This window comes from Euleptes europaea, chromosome 2 (assembly GCF_029931775.1).
Source record: "Euleptes europaea isolate rEulEur1 chromosome 2, rEulEur1.hap1, whole genome shotgun sequence".
Lineage (NCBI taxonomy): Eukaryota > Metazoa > Chordata > Lepidosauria > Squamata > Sphaerodactylidae > Euleptes > Euleptes europaea.
In genome coordinates, this window is record NC_079313.1 from 50,119,836 (window position 1) to 50,140,593 (window position 20,758).

Below are 20,758 nucleotides of genomic sequence, written 5' to 3' on the forward strand. Positions count from 1 at the left end.
CCTGGGGCAGGGAGTTCCACAATTTAACTATGCGTTGTGTGAAAAAATACTTCCTTTTATCTGTTTTGAATCTCTCACCCTCCAGCTTTAGCAGATGACCCCGTGTTCCAGTATTATGGGAGAGGGAGAAAAACTTCTCCCTGTCCACTCTTTCCAAACCATGCATAATTTTATAGACCTCTATCATGTCTCCCCTCAGCCACCTTCTTTCCAAGCTAAACAGCCCTAAGCATCTTAATCGCTCCCAATAGGACAGTTGCTCTAGTCCCCTAATCATTTTGGTTGCTCTTTTCTGCACCTTCTCAAGCTCTGTAATATCCTTTTTTAGGTGTGGTGACCAGAACTACACAGTATTCCAAGTGTGGTCTCACCGTAGATTTGTACAAGGGTAGTATGATATCAGCAGTTTTATTCTCTATTCCTTGTCTAATTATGGCCAGCATGGAATTTGCCTTTTTTACAGCAGCCGCACACTGGGTTGACATCTTCATTGAGCTATCCACTACCACCCCAAGATCCCTTTCTTGGTCTGTCGCTGCCAGCACAGATCCCATCAGTGTACATGTGAAGTTGGGATTTTTTGTCCCAATATGCATCACTTTACACTTACTCACATTGAATCTCATTTGCCATTTTAATGCCCATTCTTCCAGTATGCAGAGATCCTTCTGGAGCTCTTCACAGTCCGATTTTGTTTTAACCACCCTAAATAATTTGGTGTCATCTGCAAACTTGGCTACTTTACTGTTTAACCCCAACTCCAGGTCATTGATGAACAGGTTGAAAAGCACCGGTCCCAACACAGATCCCTGAGGCACCCCACTGCTCACATCCCGCCATTGTGAGAACTGACCATTGATTCCTACTCTCTGCTTCCTATTTTTCAGCCAGCTCTCAATCCATAAGAGGACTTGTCCTCTTATCCCATGACTATGAAGTTTGCTTAGCAGTCTTTGGTGGGGGACTTTGTCAAAAGCCTTTTGGAAATCCAAATACACAATATCCACAGGCTCATTCCTGTCCACATGCTTATTCACTTTCAAAAAAACTCTAATAGGTTAGGGAGACAGGACCTACCCTTACAGAAGCCATGTTGGGTTTTGCCCAGCAGACCTTGCCCTTCTATATGCTTGACAATTCTATCTTTAATAATTCTTTCCACTAATTTACCCGGAACAGACATTAAGCTAACTGGCCTGTAATTTCCTGGGTCCCCCCTGGAACCTTTTTTATAAATGGGTGTTACATTGGCCATTCTCCAGTCCTCTGGTACAGAGGCTGATCGAAGGGACATATTACATATCTTTGTTAGAAGTTCAGCAATTTCCCATCTGAGTTCTTGAAGAACTCTAGGATGAATACCGTCTGGTCCCTGTGACTTTAGTTTGCAGTTTGTCTAGATGTTCTAGGACTTCCTGCCTTGTTACCACTATTTGCCTCAGTTCCTCATTTTCCCCTCTCCAAAATCTCTGTTCAGGAGAAGGAATCTGCCCTGTATCTTCAACAGTGAAGACAGATGAGAAGAATTCATTTAGTTTTTCAGCAACTGCTTTATCCTCCCTTAGAATTCCTTTACTCCCATTGTCATCCAATGGTCCAACCGCTTCCCTAGCTGGTTTCCTACTCCTAATATACTTAAAGAATTTTATTGTTTGTTTTGATGCGTTTAGCAATAAGCCCCTCAAAATCTTTTTTTGCATCTCTAATTATCTGCTTGCATTTCCTTTGTGCAAGTTTGTGTTTGGTTCTGTTCACCTCGTTTGGGCAAACCTTCCAGTCTCTGAAGGAAGACTTTTTTTCTCTAATTGCTTACTTCACCTTACCCGTTAGCCATGGTGGTGACCTCTTGGACTTATTACTACCTTTCCTGGCCTGCGGTATACAAGCTAGCTGAGCCTCTAGTAATGTGGACTTGAGTAACCCCCAAGACTTTTCAAGAGATTTAACCCTAACTGTTCCTTTCAACTTCCTCTTTACCCGTTTTCTCATTTTAGAGAAGCTCCCTCTTTTAAAGACAAAGGTAATTGTGTGATATTTCCCAGTCACTTTCCCACTTGCATATAAATTAAATTTGATGCCACTGTGATCACTATTGCCAACTGGCTCAACTACATCCACATCCCGCACTAAATCACTGGAAGCACCACAGAGTATTAAATCCAGGATTGCCTCCCCTCTTGTTGGGTCTATGACCAACTGTTCGAGGGCAGTCATTTAGGATGTCTAAAAATTTTTATCTCTTTGGCTTGACTGGAGCATACATTTATCCAATCAATATGAGGGAAGTTGAAGTCTCCCATTATTACTACTTCATTACCCTTGCATGCTTCCCTAATTTCATTCTCCATCTCAAGATCACCCTGAGCCATTTGGTCAGGGGGCCGATAGAACGTCCCCAGTACTAAATCTCCTTTGGGGCCCGGAATCGTCACCCATAAGGATTCTGTGGACGAGTCTGCCCTTTTTATGGTCTCTAGCTTATTAGACACTATGCCTTCCTTGATATACATAGCAACACCCCCTCCAATATGCCCTTCCCTGTCATTTCTATACAGGGACCATGCAAGAAAAGCTTGTGAGTGTGCATGTGCATACACAACCAGGATGGAACCAGACTGCTGGCGCGTAATATAAAAAAGGTGGCAGAGCAGCTTTTAAACTGGCTCTATCACAATGTTGGAAGAATTTACTAGACGACTTTCACATCACCTTGTCTCATATACATTTATCATAAGTTATAGAAAAACAAGGATAATATCACGAGAGTCAGAATTTCAGGCAAAGAACCTTCTTTTCCTTCACCCTTAAGCTGCCATTCAAGACATTTATTATTTTTATTTGTTATTTCTAGTTCGCCTTTCTCACTTGGACTCAAGGCAGATTACACAGATTGTGTCAATACAATAGATGGGTGGGACATTCAATAAACAAAGCGTAAGTATTAGCACTTAATAGGAGTGTTGATAGGAGCATGTGGAACACAGGCAGGATGCTGCTGTAGTCATCTTGTTTGTGGGCTTCCTAGAGGCACCTGGTTGGTCGCTGTGTGAACAGACTGCTGGACTTGATGGACCTTGGTCTGAGTCAGCATGGCTTTTCTTATGTTTTTAACACGACACATTAAATGATGCAAAATTCCATAGTAGGATCCTAGTTTTAACAACCTGTACACAGTAGTATAGACCATAGTCTGTAATAATTTTTCTAAGTAACTTTGTAAATCATTTAGTACAGTGCACAGAAAAGCCCTCTTGAATAAGGCAGTGTCCCATGAGAGTGGGAGCCTTCCTGAACTCCTCAGGCAGGGTTTTGCCCATTTGCAGAGTGGCACTTGTAGAAGACCCTACTCCATGAGTGAAGCTGTCGTGGCGGAGCATAAGGGGAGAGATGGTCTTGCAGATATGAGGTTCCAAGGCCATCTTCCATCTGGTTAACTTATTTTAAGAACCTTTTTTCTTATTCTCCAGACAAGATGGAATACAGGCGGGGACTTTCACAAGATCATTACTGGCAGAATTGACAATAGACCAAAAGGCTGAGTTGTCATTGCTATTTATAGCTGTAATCAGATGTCTCAATTTCTTATATAAATTGTCCCTTGAAAAAAGTTTTAGAAACTAGCTTTCCAAACCCAGCACAAAAGGATAATTCAACCAAGTTCAGTAGTTAATTAGACACAGCACTATTCAACATCAACTCTTATCAGATTTTGCAGAGAATGACAGGTGACTGTCTCTCTCATTTAGCTGCTTGTTTCTCATCAGGAACCCCAGGGAAGAGGAGAAAATAGAGAAAGTTTGTGGGGCTCTGCTTTATGTTATTTCCTTTTCTGCAGGAAAAGTACAGAAACAGGATTGTGGCTTTGCCCAAAATTCGCGTTCATTTCTGGGTTTTCTTCTGTGAAAAGGGCTAGGTTGCAGAGGATTGGTTTCTTGCCATGGGGCTGCCTAAATCCCACCTGTAAGGTAAAAGAAATACATTTTTGTTGACTCTGGGGAAATGTGTTACTCTCCCCGGTCAGCAGCTGGGGGGGGGGGGGGTAGAAACGCTCTCTGTTTCAAACTGTAACTAGCAAGGAGACTGTAGAGGGGGGATGGAAAGGGTGGGGGGAGTTGGAAGTGGACAACTTGTCTCCCTCCTTGCAAAGTGTCTTGCACAAAGCACCCTCCACCCGTCCTTCCTCACTGCAAAGATAAGCTGACCCCAAAAATGTTCACAACCATATTCACAAATGGCCCCTGCCCTCCTTCCTCGTGCCTCTCTGGCTTATCAATAACTCACACTAGCTCCTAAAATGGACACTCCCATAACTGCCTCTTAGAGAGACACAGAAAACAGAACTCAAACTGTTTGCTGCTGCTTCCGTGAAATGTTAGCTCCACCCCTTTGATCAGTCCTAATATTAAAATGGCTGCTGACTCTCCCTGCCTGCACGCTGGAATGACCGGTCACCTATCGTTCTCTCAAAATCTGGTAAGAGTTGATGTTGAACAGGTCTATGTCTAATTAACTACTAAGTTCTAAAGACATTTTAAGCTAGAGAAAGGTAACACACAAGATTACAAGATTCAGTCAGTAAATCATTTTCATATACAAATGTCGCTATTTAAATTTTAATTTGTGATAACTGCAAGACAGTTTGTAGTATGACAATGTTAAAGGCACATTTCATTTAATGCATAGTGTACCATTCTAAAATATCCTAATTTCTTTACAAAGTGCTTCAGCAGCCACATACAAGTACAGCAAAATATATTTACAATCTAGAGTTTAAAATCTTAATTTGCCTAAATACTTTAAAAACTAGATAAAAATAGTGCTTTCTTTCAGCTTTAATGTGTGAACATACCCTGCCTCTAATTTTTTTTAGAGATTTACTTAGATTACAAACATTTCTGTACAAGATGTTCTTACAAAAGTTATTTTCTGTAGGATTTTAAATTTGAAGCACCCTTTTGGGACCCAGCCACCTGTAGATTTATCATTTGTAAATAGAAAGGGTTAACAGAGTATACCTCAAAGTGTGTAGTGTTTGTTTCAATTAGAATATGAAATGGGGAACAGCAAACCAGCATCTTCAAAAGACTAAATTTTGTAAAAGAATTATATTCCTGATTATTTTTAGGACAGTCTCTCACCATTGTCCCTTTGGACAAACTTGCATGTACATTATTCTAGTGATGCTATTATACCTTGTATTCCAGTACTCTCTTTAAAGACATTATTAGAACCCTACCAGATCACATTCAGGTCAATTTTACTGGACAAATCTCAGCATGTAACACCTTTGTGATGCACTGTCTCCACTCAAAATCAACATGGTTTAGCAATTACTGTTCCATCTTTTTATGGAATGAGATTGTAGAAAAAGCAGTTGAGTGAATTTAAACTTCACTCAGCAACACACTCTTGACTGTGAGCTACTGGGGGAATGAGGCTGATCACAAATGTTGATAGGCTAAAGTGGAATGTTATTTTCCACGATGACTTAAAATATTTGTACAGAATACTGGAAAATAAACCAAGTTTGCAAGGAGTGCACACAGTGTCTGGTCAAAGATAAGTTAACTTCTGAGGTACAACATAGTCTTAAGAGACTTAAAATACAGATGTTTTATCAAAAATATTTATAGCATTCTCTTAAAACATTATTGCTTTTTACCCCTTTTCTCAATAATTGCCAATGAAGGTTGTTTAATTCAGTGGCCTTATATACAAGTGTGTTTCTTTCCCATTAAGTCTGGCTTTAACAATACATTCACATGGCCACTGGACAAAAACTAATGGGAGGGGTACAGTTAACTTACATGCATGAAACAAAAATACAGACATTATAACTTCTAAATATACATGTACATCACATGTATACACTGAAGTTCCTGGTTCTCTAAAAATGATATGATAACACCAAGTTAGCACATACAAGATGAATGAGATTGCTAGCAAACTCTGGGATCTATCTATCCTTGAAGTGAGACAAGGTATGACTAAGAGAGTACAGAACAGTGATGGATCTGAGGGAATGCATCCATCTAGAAAGTTTCCTGGTTAAATCTGAAGAGACACATTCTTATTCATTACATTCTTCATCTCTGCTGGTTACTTCTGAACAGTGTTTAAAGAGATTAAAGGCAAACAATGCTTGGCAAGTAACTTTGGTAAACGTTTCAGGACCAGTCTGGTCTCTCTGTATTTTAAAAATGGAAGCACTTATACTGTTTTCATATAGCTAAGGCTTTAAACACAACCCCCACCTTTAATAAATATCATAGAAAGGTTACCAAAAAACAAGGCATCTGTTCTTAAGTGTCATTACTTTTAAAAAACTCAAGTCAACAGTGTGCTTAGCCATCAACATATTTTCTGGAGATTTCAGTAATTCTTCTTCTTCTTTTTTTAAAGGGCCAGCTTTTGCCTTCTTTCAATAAAACCTGGGTAGATGGTTGTCAGTCTGGTTGCTGTCCCACTTTTTAAGGCATATAATTTGCAATGCGGTCTGCTCCAAAAAAATAAAAGGTACAAAGGATGTGTGCTTATATGAGAGTGGGACACGAACCATATCCAACAATTCAATTTAAAAGCTGCATAGAACTGCTTTCCAGTGCTCAAGATTTTTTAAAATAAGGATATACAAGAGGCCACTCCTCGGGTGTATTAAAAACAGTACTTTAAAAAATCTTCATGTGATTTAAAATCAGAAGCTACAGGCAACACAGAGACCAATCCAAAGGCTGGTATTCTTCTTGAGGGGGAGGGAGGATGTTGTTCTCATGAGCCAATCAGGTAGGATTTCACAGTGTCTAAGGAATTAACACCAATCAGCAATGTAGTCGAAGTCTCTGAACATTTCCTGCTCATCTTCTGAAAGTATCCGTGGCTCCCGGGGTGGAGTGAGAATAGGTGCTTCTGAGGTAAATTCATCATCAAAATTGCTGACATCTTCTCTTCCTCTTATGACTGGTACAAAAGGAGGCTTCATTTTCTTGGCAAGCAAGGCATCCCATTCTATCAACTAAAAACAGAGCACTTGTTAAGTTTCCCCACTTCTAACTGTTCCTGAATTTCACATACTTTTCTAGCCAGCACTCACCCGGAAAAAGTGATGCTTTTTGACATCTTCGGCATCTTTCTCACCAGCACCAAGACGCCGCTCTGGATTTCTCCTCAGAAGCTAAAGACAGTACCAAGAACTAGGACAGTTAGTATACTTGAGAATTAAATCTCTGAAGATTTCCAGTAATAAAATTTCAATATAGTTCAGAGTAACAATTCAAAGTTTTAGAGCTGAATTCTAAAGGTACTGAGAACACAGAAGAAACACTATATACATAATGTGAATGACCATGATACGTTTAACTAGGAATTTGATGTGTTTTAATTAGAGAGCGACGAGCTTTTCAAAACCTCTGCTCAACAGTAAAGAAAGCAAAAACAATATTCTTTCTTTATGCTACTTAATTAACATTTTGTAAATTAAGTTAGCCATTAAGAGGAGTATGTTACTACTCAAAATGGTTAGCTAATACTCAACAGGAAAAACAGATCTTCATTTGATGCTTAACATTAAATGAATTTAAGAACATACCCCAAATATAGTATGGATAGCTTTAATACTCACTGCTTCCTCTTTATACATGTGGTCATGGACCAGACATACATTAAAGGTAAAGGTCCCCTGTGCAAGCACCAGGTCATTCCTGACCCATGGGGTGACGTCACATCCCGATGTTTCCAAGGCAGACTTTGTTTGCAGGGTGGTTTGCCAGTGCCTTCCCCAGTCATCTTCCCTTTACCCCCAGCAAGCTGGGTACTCATTTTACCCACCTCGAAAGGATGGAAGGCTGAGTCGACCTTGAGCCGGCTACCTGAAACCGACTTCCGTCGGGATCGAACTCAGGTCGTGAGCAGAACTTTTGACTGCAGTACTGCAGCTTAGCACTCTGCGCCACGGGGCTGGCACTAGTAAAACAGACATGTATGCATATTAGAGTCTTACCCTTCTCATTATGGAGATGGCTTCTGTAGACAGGAATCGAGGATATCTTACTTCATCGTTTACAATACTGTCAAAAACCTCCTCTTCATCATCTCCAGGAAAGGGAGACTGGTGGGGAGTCACAAGTATGAAGTTACCAGAAACTATTTTAGTAAAAGAATTACTCAAATCTGACCAACCACAGAATTAAATTGAAGGACACTTCTGCCTGCAAGGGAAGCGGCATTTTTAACAAATTTCATCCTCCCATTTCAGATCTCACATCACATTCAGCACTGTTGGGTGGGGGAGTACAGTGAAAACCAGAGGCAGTGTTGCAGGGCACAAGGGGCTGCAGCAGCAGGCAGAAAATTTCCATTCCCTTGTGATATTCTGGATAGAATCCATATAGTAAATAAGCAAGATTTTGCCTCTCCCAAATATGGCAAGTCATTTCCCTAACCTTCCTTAGACTAAGACTTCTTAAGACTCCCTAAAGACTTTGCCCTTGTGGGTAGAGTTGTGATTGAAACTTTACCTCATTTTGTATTTAGATGTTATTTGTATTCATCTGTAACAGCTAAATATATATTGCCTCTATTGGGCAGGTTCTCTTGTTGTCATGATTTTCATCTGTTCACATGATTTTTGTCTGTTCTATATCTTGGCTGGCAATAATAGGCATGTTACTTTGTCTATGGTGAAGTTTATATTTTGTGCCCTCAGAATTAGATAGGCATATGCTAAAAATCTCCCTGGGGTTAAGTGTTAGTGGGACTGTTGCTTATTAGTTTCACCAAGATGCCTTGAGGCATGCAGGTGCTCTGATTTTTGAAACAGGAACAGGATAAAGGAAACCATTTTAAAAAAATTTACACTTACCTCACCAACCAGCATTTCATAGATGAGCACACCAAGACCCCACCAGTCCACAGCTCTTGTATAAGATGTTTCTGTCAACACTTCTGGAGCAAGAAATTCTGGAGTGCCACAGAATGTACTTGTTCGGTCACCAAATCCCATGCCTGAAACAGTTATACAGGTTCTGAAAACTGAATCCAACTCCCTTGTACTTCTGCCTTAAATGGCTGTGAGTTTTTTTTAGTGACTCATATACCACAAGGGGCAAGAACTGTGGAAGACCAAGATCAATTAGTGATTCTGCTACTTTAAAATATACAGCAGTGTACCAAGCACATACCATTAACTCTCTCCATCATATCATCTATGCAACCTTTTTGAGCCAGAGGGCCCTTTCAGAATTTGGATACAGTGTAGTGGGCGCAACCACAAACTGGCTACTACAGGAGGTGGAGCCAGCAACAAAAAGGCTACCACAGCTTACCTTCAGTCACACAGTGAAGATCCTTGTGTAATGGTAGCAGCTGCTGCCATATCAATGTTTTTAAAAATCTGCACAACCAATAATGGCCAATCAGAAGCCTTACTGGGCAAAATCCTCACTTGGCCCTGCCCGCTTACAAAAAGCACTTGGTGGGCACCAGGAAAGATGTCAGCAGGAGCCATGGCACCCACGGACACCATGATGGGCACCCTGATCTACACCAACAATTCAATGAGGGTGGGAATTTCTTGTTTATTCAAAGGAGGCCAGGTTCCAATTCATTTGGAGAGTTGTTTAAAACTGGACCCCCCCTTAAAAAAAGAAAAGCACATGAGTCTGCAGGGTAAAAGGAAAATTGAGTTTACTAGAGCACTTGTTAAAAGTGTGGGTGGTTTTATTCACCAATGTCAGGTGAGAAAAAGTCTAGACATTCAGTTCTGGCTCTAAACTAAGCAAGTGACTTTCTAGATTTTAAAATGATAATAATAGAGCTCTTTCTCCCATGTTTGACACAGTTGAGGTATTTATTCAAACAAGGCAATTGAACGCTTACTTACTCACGCTGGAAGATATTTTTGCCATAGTGGCATCCATTCACAAGGAAAGGTGAGATGCAAATTCTGTGGCAATATTTTACAAAACAGCAAGGAGCAAGAAGAACACGTTCAAGAATTTCTTAATTATGTGCTATCAACATACTTCCTTGTTAACAAAGGCTACTACTGTAAGTTTAATAAAACTTGTATTACTTTAGATGTGATTTTTCCCTACAGAGATTTATAGTACTTATCAGTTCCACAATAATTGTTTTTGTAGGTGGACAGGAAGTTAATTTTACAGGTAAGGAAACTAGAATTGGTCTAGATTTAGCTGCAAAATTTTAACTATTCTATCAGATACATAAAGCATTATGTTTTATAGTCTACTATTGGTACTCCAGAGAAAGGCAAGTTTGAAGGGCTCATGCAAGTGAAGTTTGACTCTTATCCCTTTAAAAATATGTATGGGCCTAATCCTTCCCGGATTTATTTATTTCATTACTTAGTTGCCCCACCTCTCCATGGAAATATCTACCAGGTGTATCATAAAAATAATTTAAAAACCCTACCAATGAAATTAAAGCAAGAACAGCAGCAAAACCTGGACATAAATAGCAAGTGGAACAATTTACAACGACATCAGATTCAGATTGAGAAGAGATCCTAAAATAACCAGCACAGCAACCGAACGCAAGCCTAAAAACAGCAATAAAATAAAAAGCAGGACAACTTTTAAAAAGAGAGAAGATTCTGGCAAACTGGGTGCCAGATGAGCTTATGTGGGAATGGAGTTCCAGAGCCTGGGTGCCACCACTGAGAAGACTGTCTCTGGTGCAAGTTTCTAGAAGTGAGAGCACACAAAGCAGGGCTTCTGACGAAGATCTTAAATGGTAAAAAGATTTATATGGGTCGAGATGCTCCCACACTGAGAACAGTTTTAAAGGAAACCAGCACTCATCCCCAGAAATGAGTCAGCAGTCAGTACAGAGCTTTCAAAACTGGTGGGATACCTGGGCACGATATTCTGAATTAGATGAACCTTCCAAACATTTTAAAGGCGTTCCTTAATCATTGCTCAGGAGTATCTTAAAGGAACAGGTTTTCCCTCAACCCACTTTCTACTCAATAGAGCATGTGTTCATTTTGTACTCTGATGACAACAAAATGTAGCATCGGAAGTCGGTCTTATACACAAGACTGTACACTTGGCTGAGACCCCCTCAGAAGCCACCATGTCTTTCCTCTCCCACATGAAGGGTGGGAGATTCTTAAAAATGAAATACTGGTGCAATCACAAACCATTCCTATGAGAAGGAAAAATGGGAGGAGCCTAAAAAGGCCAGGGTGGCTCCATAAACAGCTTTTTAAAGATTTGAGAAATAAAAAAGACTCATTTAGCAAGTGGAAGGAGAGCCTTATAATCAAAGATTAATATAAACAAATAACTAGTGCTTGTAGGGAGAGTGTTAGGTAAGCTAAAGCTCAGTATGAGCTTAGGCTAGTGAGAGATGCCAAACACAACAAAAAAGGGTTCTTTTCCTATGTACAGAGTAAGAATAAGGACAAGATAAGCCCATTGCGGGGACCGGAAAGTGAAATTGTAACAGGAGATATTGGGCGAAAACGCATGGTCGCTTTGTGTGTGTGTGTGTTAAGTGCAGTCAAGTCGCTTCCGACTCATGGCGACCCTATGAATCAATGTCCTCCAAAATGTTCTATCTTTGACAGCCTTGCTCAGGTCTTGCAAATTGAGGGTTGTGGCTTCCTTTATTGAGTCAATCCATCTCTTGTTGGGTCTTCCTCGTTTCCTGCTGCCCTCAACTTTTCCTAGCATGACTGTCTTTTCTAGTGAATCTTGCCTTCTCATAATGGTTGCTTTAGCCTCCTTTATTCCGTTACAGCCAGGATTCAGCCAGGATCAAACGTACGTTCGGCAAAACGCATGCGTTCGATCCTGGCTGGATCAGGGAATAAAGGACGCTAAAGCAACCATGCGTTTTCACCCGAAAAGAGGGCAGAACTGCACAATTCCTAGTTTTCCTGTCTTTTTTTGTGAGGGAAATGGTGCTCAACATGGCATAAACAGAATACATGATGAGGGAAGGGAGTTGCAGCCTAGGATTGGCATTGGGGTAGTGCACAAACACCTAGTTTCTTTAAATGAAACAAAGTCCTCAGGGCCAGATGAATTGCATCCAAGGGTACTCAAAGAACTTGCAGATGTAATTTCTGAGCCTCTGTCCATTATTTTTTAGAAGTCTTAGAGAACAGGCGAGGTGCCAGAAGATTCTTTTACTGTATTTGCTACCCCTCCCAAGTTAGTATCATCTACAAATTTAATAAGCATCCCCTCTATTCCTTCACCCAAATAATTTATAAAAATATTGAACAACACAGGGCCCAGGACAGATCCCTGAGGCACTCCACTAGTTACTCCTTTCCAAGTGGATGAGGAACCATTAACAAGCATTCTTTGGGTGCGATCTTTCAGCCAGATTCTATGACCTTAGGCAGATCATGAGAGCATCTTGGCCATCTTCTGGGCATGGAGTAGGGGTCACTGGGGGTGTGGGGGGGAGGTAGTTGTGAATTTCCTGCCTTGTGCAGGGGGTTGGACTAGATGACCCTGGTGGTACCTTGCAAATCTATGATTCTAAGTGAAAGTGGTAGCCAGAGTAGAAATTGATACAGGTTTTCCCTCCAATCTTTGCAATGTTATCTGGGAATCTGGCAGGGTGTTTGCTTCCTACTACAGCCTAATCAGTCACTTCCAGTTTGAACAGTGGAGAGAGATAGCTATAATCTTCATTCACAGTAACATGCACTATGCTAGGGATCAGGACAGGGGGAGAGGTAACTCTGGGTATTTTAGTAGTAGTCTACAGTATTTGCCATTGCCAGAAAAGCCTATCATTATAAAACATACTTTTGAAAGGCTTACCTTCCTTGCAGAGGCCAAAGTCAGCTATCTTCACAAAACCTTCTGTATCCAGCAACAAGTTATCCAATTTCAAATCTCTGCAAATACAGAGAAGATCAACTGAAATTATGCCTATAGTCAGATCCAAAGTGCTCACTGCAACCATTTACAATTTGGGCAGCCCATTCCTGAAAGGGGGGTAGTTCTGTGGTGGCTGGGAGTGGAGCAACTGAGCTGCCTCTTCTAAGGCTTCCCGGCTGACACAAGGAAAATCAAAGAATTTAAAATAGTATAAAAAGGAAAATGCCCCCATTGAAAGCAATGAGGCTATGCCATCTTTTCACTCCACTACAAGAGGGGGGCGTTCCCGGGGCAAAAGAGGTTAGGAAGCTACCTAAAGGCAGCTCTGCCTCCAGGAATGCCCCCCCCCTGCCAGTGCAGGCTTTCCCTTCTGGGAATTCCCGGTTGGCATGGCTGCGCTGGCGGCAGGGGCCAGCACAGCTCCACGGCTCCCTGGCACTGCTGTGTTTGCCCCCGGGATGGTGTAAATGCCCTTTAACCCAGGTTAAATGGGCATTTATGCTTCGATGGAGTCATGCCAGCTCCTAAGGCGGTTCACTCCCACCCCAGTTAAGATTGCAGCCTTAATCTATTTCTTTCTCAAAATAAAAATACTTGGGAACAGCTTGCAGGTATGTGCAAATATCTCATTGCATGACCTTCTATTAGCAAAGAAAATGTAACATTTTTATTAATCTGAAAAGAATACACAAGGTGGGATATAGCCCTAAACTTAATACCTGTTGTTTCTACAGATCTCAAACTGCAACTTATTCAGCAAAAATTTTGTTTAGGATATACCTGACACCACAATGCCTTTTTTAGTAAAGTGCTAAATGTCTAATTGGTAGTGCTGTAACTTACAAGACACATCTCTTAAACATTTGGGCCTGTCCAGTTATTTGGCCTTTTTGGGAAGAAGTAATTACTCATATCAATTTTGTATTAGAATATTCATTGATCCTTGAAGAAGCTTAGAAGCCATTTGCCTGTCTCTTGGAGGCTTACTGATGTTTAGTGAAAATGGACCCTCTGTGCCCTTACTGTTGGTAAAAGACATATTACAACACTGGAGAGATAAACCCCACCTCCTGTAATCCAACGGATTGAGGACCTTACAACCTTATCCACATTTGAACACATGGCATATAGATGACAAGTGTGCTTGGAAATATTTTTTAGATATTTCAAAATCTTTTATAGAAGCTTATCTGTAGACTTGCCACCATTGTTGTTATATTTTGTTATATTTTCTATTTCTTTTATGTTTGGGGGTTGCAATTATTCAATTACAAAAATTTAAATAAAAGAATATGTAAGGTGTAGGCAGCAGACAGAATTCCATATGTTATACATTAATGTTCGTACCTATAAACTATCTTGTGCTCATGCAAATACTGCAGTCCAAGAACCACGCAGGCAGCATAAAATCTGTTTAAAGATAATAGAATGTGTCAGTTCTCATCTTACTTTATGTTTCTACAAAAGAATAACCACTGAAAATCAAGATGAATAAAATAAAATCCTGCATATTTCAGAGAGTCAAAGCTCAATGTCACAGAAATAACCCTTAGCCTTTATTTAGAAAGTGGATTTACAACCTTTTCATCAGAACTATATGATGCATCTGAAGGTATTCTTCTGCTCATGAAGGAATCATCTGTTCATGGTTGCAGTCCTTTCATGCATAGAAGATTCTTCTGGGAGCGCAGGGCCCCCTGTGGATACAACCCTATAAAACTGGCACCCCCAACATCTAGATATATACATGCCTGCTACCAATGCATAGAGAAGTATGTGCTGACCCAAATAGAGCACGGGCCTTGATCAGGCAGGGCATGCTCTGCAATGCCTGTCAAACTAAAAGTCTCATTACAGTATGCAGGAAAGCCCAGACATAGGTCTGTGTTACGGGGCTCCAAATTCATCAGGATGGCACCCCGGTTTGTCCCAAACACGTCTTGGCTTGGCCAAAATTCTCCATCTCTACAGAAGTCTCACAAGCATAAGACAGTTGTGCACAACTGCTGTTTTCCAAATGGGGGAACAACATTGGCACACTTATGAAGTTGGCCAACAATCTCTTGGCAATGCTGCAGCGATTATGCCTCATGACACATGCTCCTGAGCTGGCCCCACCTCCAAGACTACATTTCTTCTTATTTAACACTGTTAAGGCTAATCAGGGTTTCCCCTAAACCAGATTCTGAAACCTGAGGTGGAGCCAGTGTTCTGCCTGGGCTGTTCTTTCACAAAACAAAAACACCAAAACGAAGCTATTTATATTAATACCCATACATATCTTTTCGGCCAATAGAAGAGAACAACACTTACACGGCTCTTGGTTCAGAAAAGACATCAGTGTGAATATGCATCATGAGGTCCCCACCAGCAGCATACTCCATTACGAAGCACACATGATCTTTGGTTTGGAAACAAGCAAAGAGGTTCACCAGAAAGGGATGCCTTACGCTGTTCACAGTTTCAAAAATCCGTTTCTCACACATGAGGCTGGAAAAAGAAATGTTTTAGAGAATTGTAACACTGCCTGAACTATTTCCATCCCAAATACAAGAGGTTCAAAGAGTTCGGCTTTCAAAACAATTTGCAGAAAAATTCACAAAGGTAAAAAGTCACATGACAACCTCACAAAACCGTTCCAAAACTAATCTGTATCCTGGTCCTGTATAAATGTTACATCTATCACGTTGTGTTCTACTGCAATTAGTTATCATGTATGTTAGGGTTTTTCCAACTTCCAGGTGGGTCTTAGAGGTCTCTCAGAATTACAACTTATCACCAGACTACAGAGATCAGTTCCCCTGGAGAAAATGGCTAATTTTGCGGAGAGACTACATGGCATCACAGTCTAGTGAAATCCCTCCTCTCCCTAAGCCCCACCCTCTCCAGGGTCCAGCCCCAAATATTCAGGAGTTTGTCAGCCCAGCATTGGCAACCCTAACATGTGCATTACTTTTAGACATGCTTTGTGGCAAGGTTAGTTAAACATACTGTTCTGTTGCTATACTGCAGGATTTCCTTCCCTGTGAGTCCATGGCACCATTCCAGTGGAAGCTGACAAACCCCATTTCTAAAAAATGTTGCCCTTTTCCAACATAGAGACTCTTCTACTAAACTGGAACATTTAACTATGATTCAACAGAAAAAAGTCTGGCAAGGAAAGTCCATTTGTTCTGAAGTGCAAAGACACCCTCACAGTGCAGAGGAGTTTCGGGGCCAGAATTTTCAAGTATGGCCACAGACAGCTAGAATAGTCTCCATTTGTTCACATACTCTGGCAGACACATGAGAGTCGCATCTAATATGAACATAAAGCAAACATTCACAATGCCATGGAGAAAATTAGCAAGCCAGATCATCACAGAATTTATTCGGTGGAAAGCATGAGCTTCAACATGCCAATTGAAGGCAATATGTGTTACACAGAATTGCACATGGAAAGAATAATATCTAAATGGGTCTTATAAAAAAACAGAATTCAAACATTAGCCAACAAATACAATTAAACTATACTATGGAGAAACATTTTTTACAATAGAGATTCCTGTTGTGCAAAAGAAAAAAAGAACAATGATAGCCCTCGCTGCTAATGATAGCTGTATTTAAACAGTAGTTTAAACAGGTTCCTCACGCTACCGGTGCACACAGAAATGGAGTTGCAACAGGACTGTTGCAAATGCACCAATTCATCTGAGGTGCATAGCTTACTGTAATTAATAATGGGTGTGCTCCAATGCAGTCAGCACTTGGTACAAAAAATAGGTAACACCAGCTAAACTGAACAAAGTTTTTGGAAAGGCGGGATGTAAGTGTGATAAAATACATTTGTTGTTTAAGAAGGCACAACAGCTCTGACCTGTAAAACACCCTTGTACATGCCTATGTGCAAGTGTTCAGGTATATGTACACAATCAAGCTGGAAGCAGCACATTAATGGCACGTAGGTCACCACCATTTCCCCCGGACAGAAACTTTATTTTACCTTATACTCTGAACCTACATTTGTTTCTAATCCATGGCTGAATTCAGATGTCATCCAAACAAACCCCAGTTTGTTAATCTCAAGTATGAGCCTTGCTTATACTTCAGTTGCACGTTCCTGTTCCTCTTGTGCAGCCAAGATTTACTAAACTAGGAACTCTTCAGCCTAAACTGTTTCTTATTACTCGGATTTGGAATGCTTTAACAAGTTGCAGTTTTTCTTGACTACGTACAAGGATTCTAAATAAGCATTGTACCAGAACAGCAGCCACAGCCACACCCACTATGGCACACTGGTTTTGAAACTGGGAAATTTCAAGAGCAAGTTTGCGATATAACGTTGTCCGCTGCTTGAGGGGAAAGTATCACACTGGATGCTTACAAGTCACAGGGTCTCCCTAAAGTAGTGTTGTGCACCCTGGCCCTTAAGAACCAAGACATATTCAGAATATTTCTCTCCTTCATACTGACCTGTCTACTTCATCACGAGCAACAATGTCTCCTTTCTTTAAGGCTTTAATAGCAAACATTTCATTTGTATTTTTATACTCAGCCAACAGGACCTGAAACAAAAAGCAACATTCAATGAGCACACTTTCCACTACACTTATGGACAAAATTCTATTATTCTCTTCCCCACAAAAAAGTTTATTTTAAAACTGTTTTAGACTGATCAGCACACTGACTGAGCATATAGAAACTGTTTATCTTACAAAATCTGGGTTCCTAAATACAGCATGCAGCTGAAAGGAGAAGTTTACGGTCAGGAAACACCAAAAGGGGAAAAAAGGAACAAAACTAATTGTGTCCATCCAACATACCTTTCCAAAGTGTCCTCGGCCCAGAACAGCACAACATCGGAAGTCCTGTAAACTAAATTGAAATCTCTGCTGTGTTCTGAAAGACAGGAATTTTTTAAAGCAAGTAAGAATTTCTATTCAATATGAAGCTAGGGACCTACTAGAATCATAGAGTTGGAAGGGACCACTAGGGTCATCTAGTCCAACCCCCTGCACAATGCAGGAAATTCCCAACTACCCCCCCACATCCCCAGTGACCCATACTCCATGTCCAGAAGATGGCCAAGATGCCCTCCCTCTCATGATCTGCCTAAGGTCATAGAATCAACATTGCTGACAGATGGTCATCCAACCTCTGCTTAAAAACCTCCAGGGAAGGAGAGCTTACCACCTCCCGAGGAAGCCTGTTCCACTGAGGAACCGCTCTAACTATTGGAAAATTCTTCCTAATGTCTAGACCGAAACTCTTTTAATTTAATTTCAACCCGTTGGTTCTGGTCTGACCTTCTGGAGCAACAGAAAACAACTCGGCACCATCCTCTATGTGACAGCCCTTCAACTACTTGAAGATGGTTATCATATCACCTCTCAGTCTTCTCCTCTTCAGGCTAAACATAGTTCCTTCAACCTTTCCTCATAGGACTTGATCTCAGACCCTTCACCTGTTACAAAGTCAAAGTCAAACTGTTACAAAGAACTTACCTTCTATCTTCAGGTTCTCGTATAGTATACTCTATATCAGAGTTTGAAATTTGAGTCTCATAAATAATTTCCGGCTGAAGTTTGGGGACAAAATTATTTCTGTCATGCTCAAAATCAAATGTTTCTGCATCCTGTGAAATGTGTAGAAGAAAAAAAATCTGAAGATTTAAAAAAATGAAAGTTGCTAGAAACTGGGAGGAGTGCGTTCTATCTAAAAGAGTAATGATATAGCAGTCGGTTTTTAATTTAGGATTATAGAATTCAGGATCTCAGCTTGATGCACTTGCACTTTTTTTAATGACCACTCTCATAATAAAGTAATTAAACAGATTGCGAAATTGTTAAAAGACGGCCTCTCCCATACTTGGCCTCTCATCTCAGCCCAGGCACGTGCTTATAGAAAGGCTTACTCTAAGAGAGATGAGAAAAGTGGAGGGACAGAATTTTTCCATTGCTGGGCAAAGGTTTTGGAATGCTCTGCCCCAGGAGGAACACTGGAACTTATTTTTAGAAGGCTGTGTGAAGCTTTCTTGTTTTGGCAGGCTTTCAGAAAATACAAGTGTTGTGGATAATTATGTCTTCATTGGTGATATCTAGTGTTATTTACCTTATTAGACGTTAACAGTTTTTATGATGACATGAATTTAAATTATGATTAAAAGGAACAATATAAATAGCTGAATACTAGCAGCTGCCTTACACCAAGTCAGACCACTGATCACCCAGCTGAGTATCGTTTGTGGTGGCTGGAGGCAGTTCTCTGGGATCTCAGGGAGAGAATATGAAGAATATTAAGTTCTTCCAACAGCCATATAAAACATACTATGGTCAGAACTAATTAATATCAATCCTTAGACTAGGGTTGGGTGAAAATATTCAGGTCATTAAAGGCAGGGATCCTAATATCCGTCCACCAGGCTCTATACAATGAAGAATATATTGGACTTATTTCTTGACAACCGCTTCTCATGCTCTATCAGAAAAGACTCTGGAAATGCAGTGGAGCTGCAAACACAGTGTGCAACCTGAAACATGACACAGAGGTACAGTAGGTCTCCTATTCAAAGAAAAGTAGCCAAGAAGTTCCTGGTCTAAAACCTCCAACTGTTATTTGGATTCTGGCCTGTCTATTTTTTTAATATATCAAGGGTTTTTTTTTTTTTTGCATAATCGTTTCAAGTAGTTGTACATCAGATCCTATAAACATTACTTATATACCTTGGCTGAGAGAACTGCACGAAGAACATGTCAATGATAGCAAGCTCTATATAGAAACCAAATCAAGAAAACAATTCGTATGACCACATACTATTTAGATGCAACATTCCTAAAAAAAACTTCACTGCAATAACCTATTCAATTATTCCAAATGAGAAGGCTTGCCTGAGTGGGTGTAGCTGGAGCCTTTGGCTCAGGTGAAGGTTCACTTATTTCTCCGAGAGAAGAAGCACGCGGTGGAGTAAGTGGGGGTTCGGATTCAAGTTCAAATTCCAATTTGGTTACAGGGGAGTTGCTTAAAGAAAGCAATATGCTTAGTGAGCATGGTTACAATTTTGGCAAACAAAACTAGATATGCTAAGCATTCATTTACAATTTCTAGAAGAAGAAAAGTTGGTTTTTATATGCTGACTTTCTCTACCACTTAAGGCAGAATCAAACCGGCTTACAATCACCTTTCCTTTCCCTCTATCAGAGCTGTGACTGGCCCAAGGTCACCCAGCTGGCTTCATGTGTAGTAGTGGGGAAACAAAATCTAGTTCACCAGATTAGCCTCCACCGCTCATGTGGAGGAGTGGGGAATCAAACCTGGTTCTCCAGATCAGAGTCCACCGCTCCAAACCACCGCTCTTAACCACTACACCACGCTGGCTCTCAAGGTAAGATATCCTAGAAGAGTAAATAAGCTCATGTTCCCTTTTACATTACAGTAGTTTCCCCATCACTGTCGTATGTAAAAGATGCTCAACATTTCTTTGCCATTTACCTAGCTGCTGATGCTAGCTCAGGAATTCGAGTATCAACTATTGGCACTGTAGCAGGCACAGAAGCTTGAGGGCTGAAAGTGCCAGTATGATTTACTGAAGGAATAGCTCTTCTCACCAGCCTTCCCCAAGTGGCAATATTAATATTCATTTGAGGAGCTCTGAGAAATGTTTTGCCTGTGGAGAAAGAAATAACAGTGCAAGTAATCTTCTTATCACCAAAAGCGATAATTAAAAGAAAATACATATTCATTAGTTTATTATTTTTATGAATAAACCAAACATGTAATCTTTCATATTTTCCTAAGTAATAGACTTTTTAAAAACCCTAATTTTATTATTTGAAGCAATATCTACAAATTCTAAACAAACGTTTTACATTGAATTCTGACAATTTAGCATCAGCTTTCGATTCAGCTGGTAGGGCTCAGAA

At 40.5% G+C, this 20,758-nt stretch overlaps 1 protein-coding gene across 2 annotated transcripts in view; it reads right to left on the reverse strand.

Annotated features, from left to right (window-relative positions):
* Nucleotides 1–6,397: 6,397 nt before the first annotated feature.
* The window catches only part of PKN2 (protein kinase N2), an 82,089-nt gene continuing 67,728 nt past the window's right edge, over nt 6,398–20,758 (reverse strand). The window contains exons 11-22 of one of the 2 annotated variants that reach the window (XM_056845631.1): nt 20,328–20,502; nt 19,727–19,856; nt 18,344–18,474; nt 17,663–17,738; nt 17,313–17,404; nt 15,174–15,350; nt 14,208–14,270; nt 12,801–12,877; nt 8,858–9,000; nt 7,997–8,104; nt 7,091–7,171; nt 6,398–7,012 (exon numbers count right to left, since the gene is read on the reverse strand). In XM_056845631.1, coding sequence (XP_056701609.1) covers nt 6,809–7,012; nt 7,091–7,171; nt 7,997–8,104; nt 8,858–9,000; nt 12,801–12,877; nt 14,208–14,270; nt 15,174–15,350; nt 17,313–17,404; nt 17,663–17,738; nt 18,344–18,474; nt 19,727–19,856; nt 20,328–20,502 — 1,457 coding nt within the window. In that variant the 3' untranslated portion in view covers nt 6,398–6,808. Of the gene's footprint in view, nt 7,013–7,090; nt 7,172–7,996; nt 8,105–8,857; nt 9,001–12,800; nt 12,878–14,207; nt 14,271–15,173; nt 15,351–17,312; nt 17,405–17,662; nt 17,739–18,343; nt 18,502–19,726; nt 19,857–20,327; nt 20,503–20,758 lie in introns of both variants that reach the window. The other variant, XM_056845629.1, reaches the window with a different exon arrangement.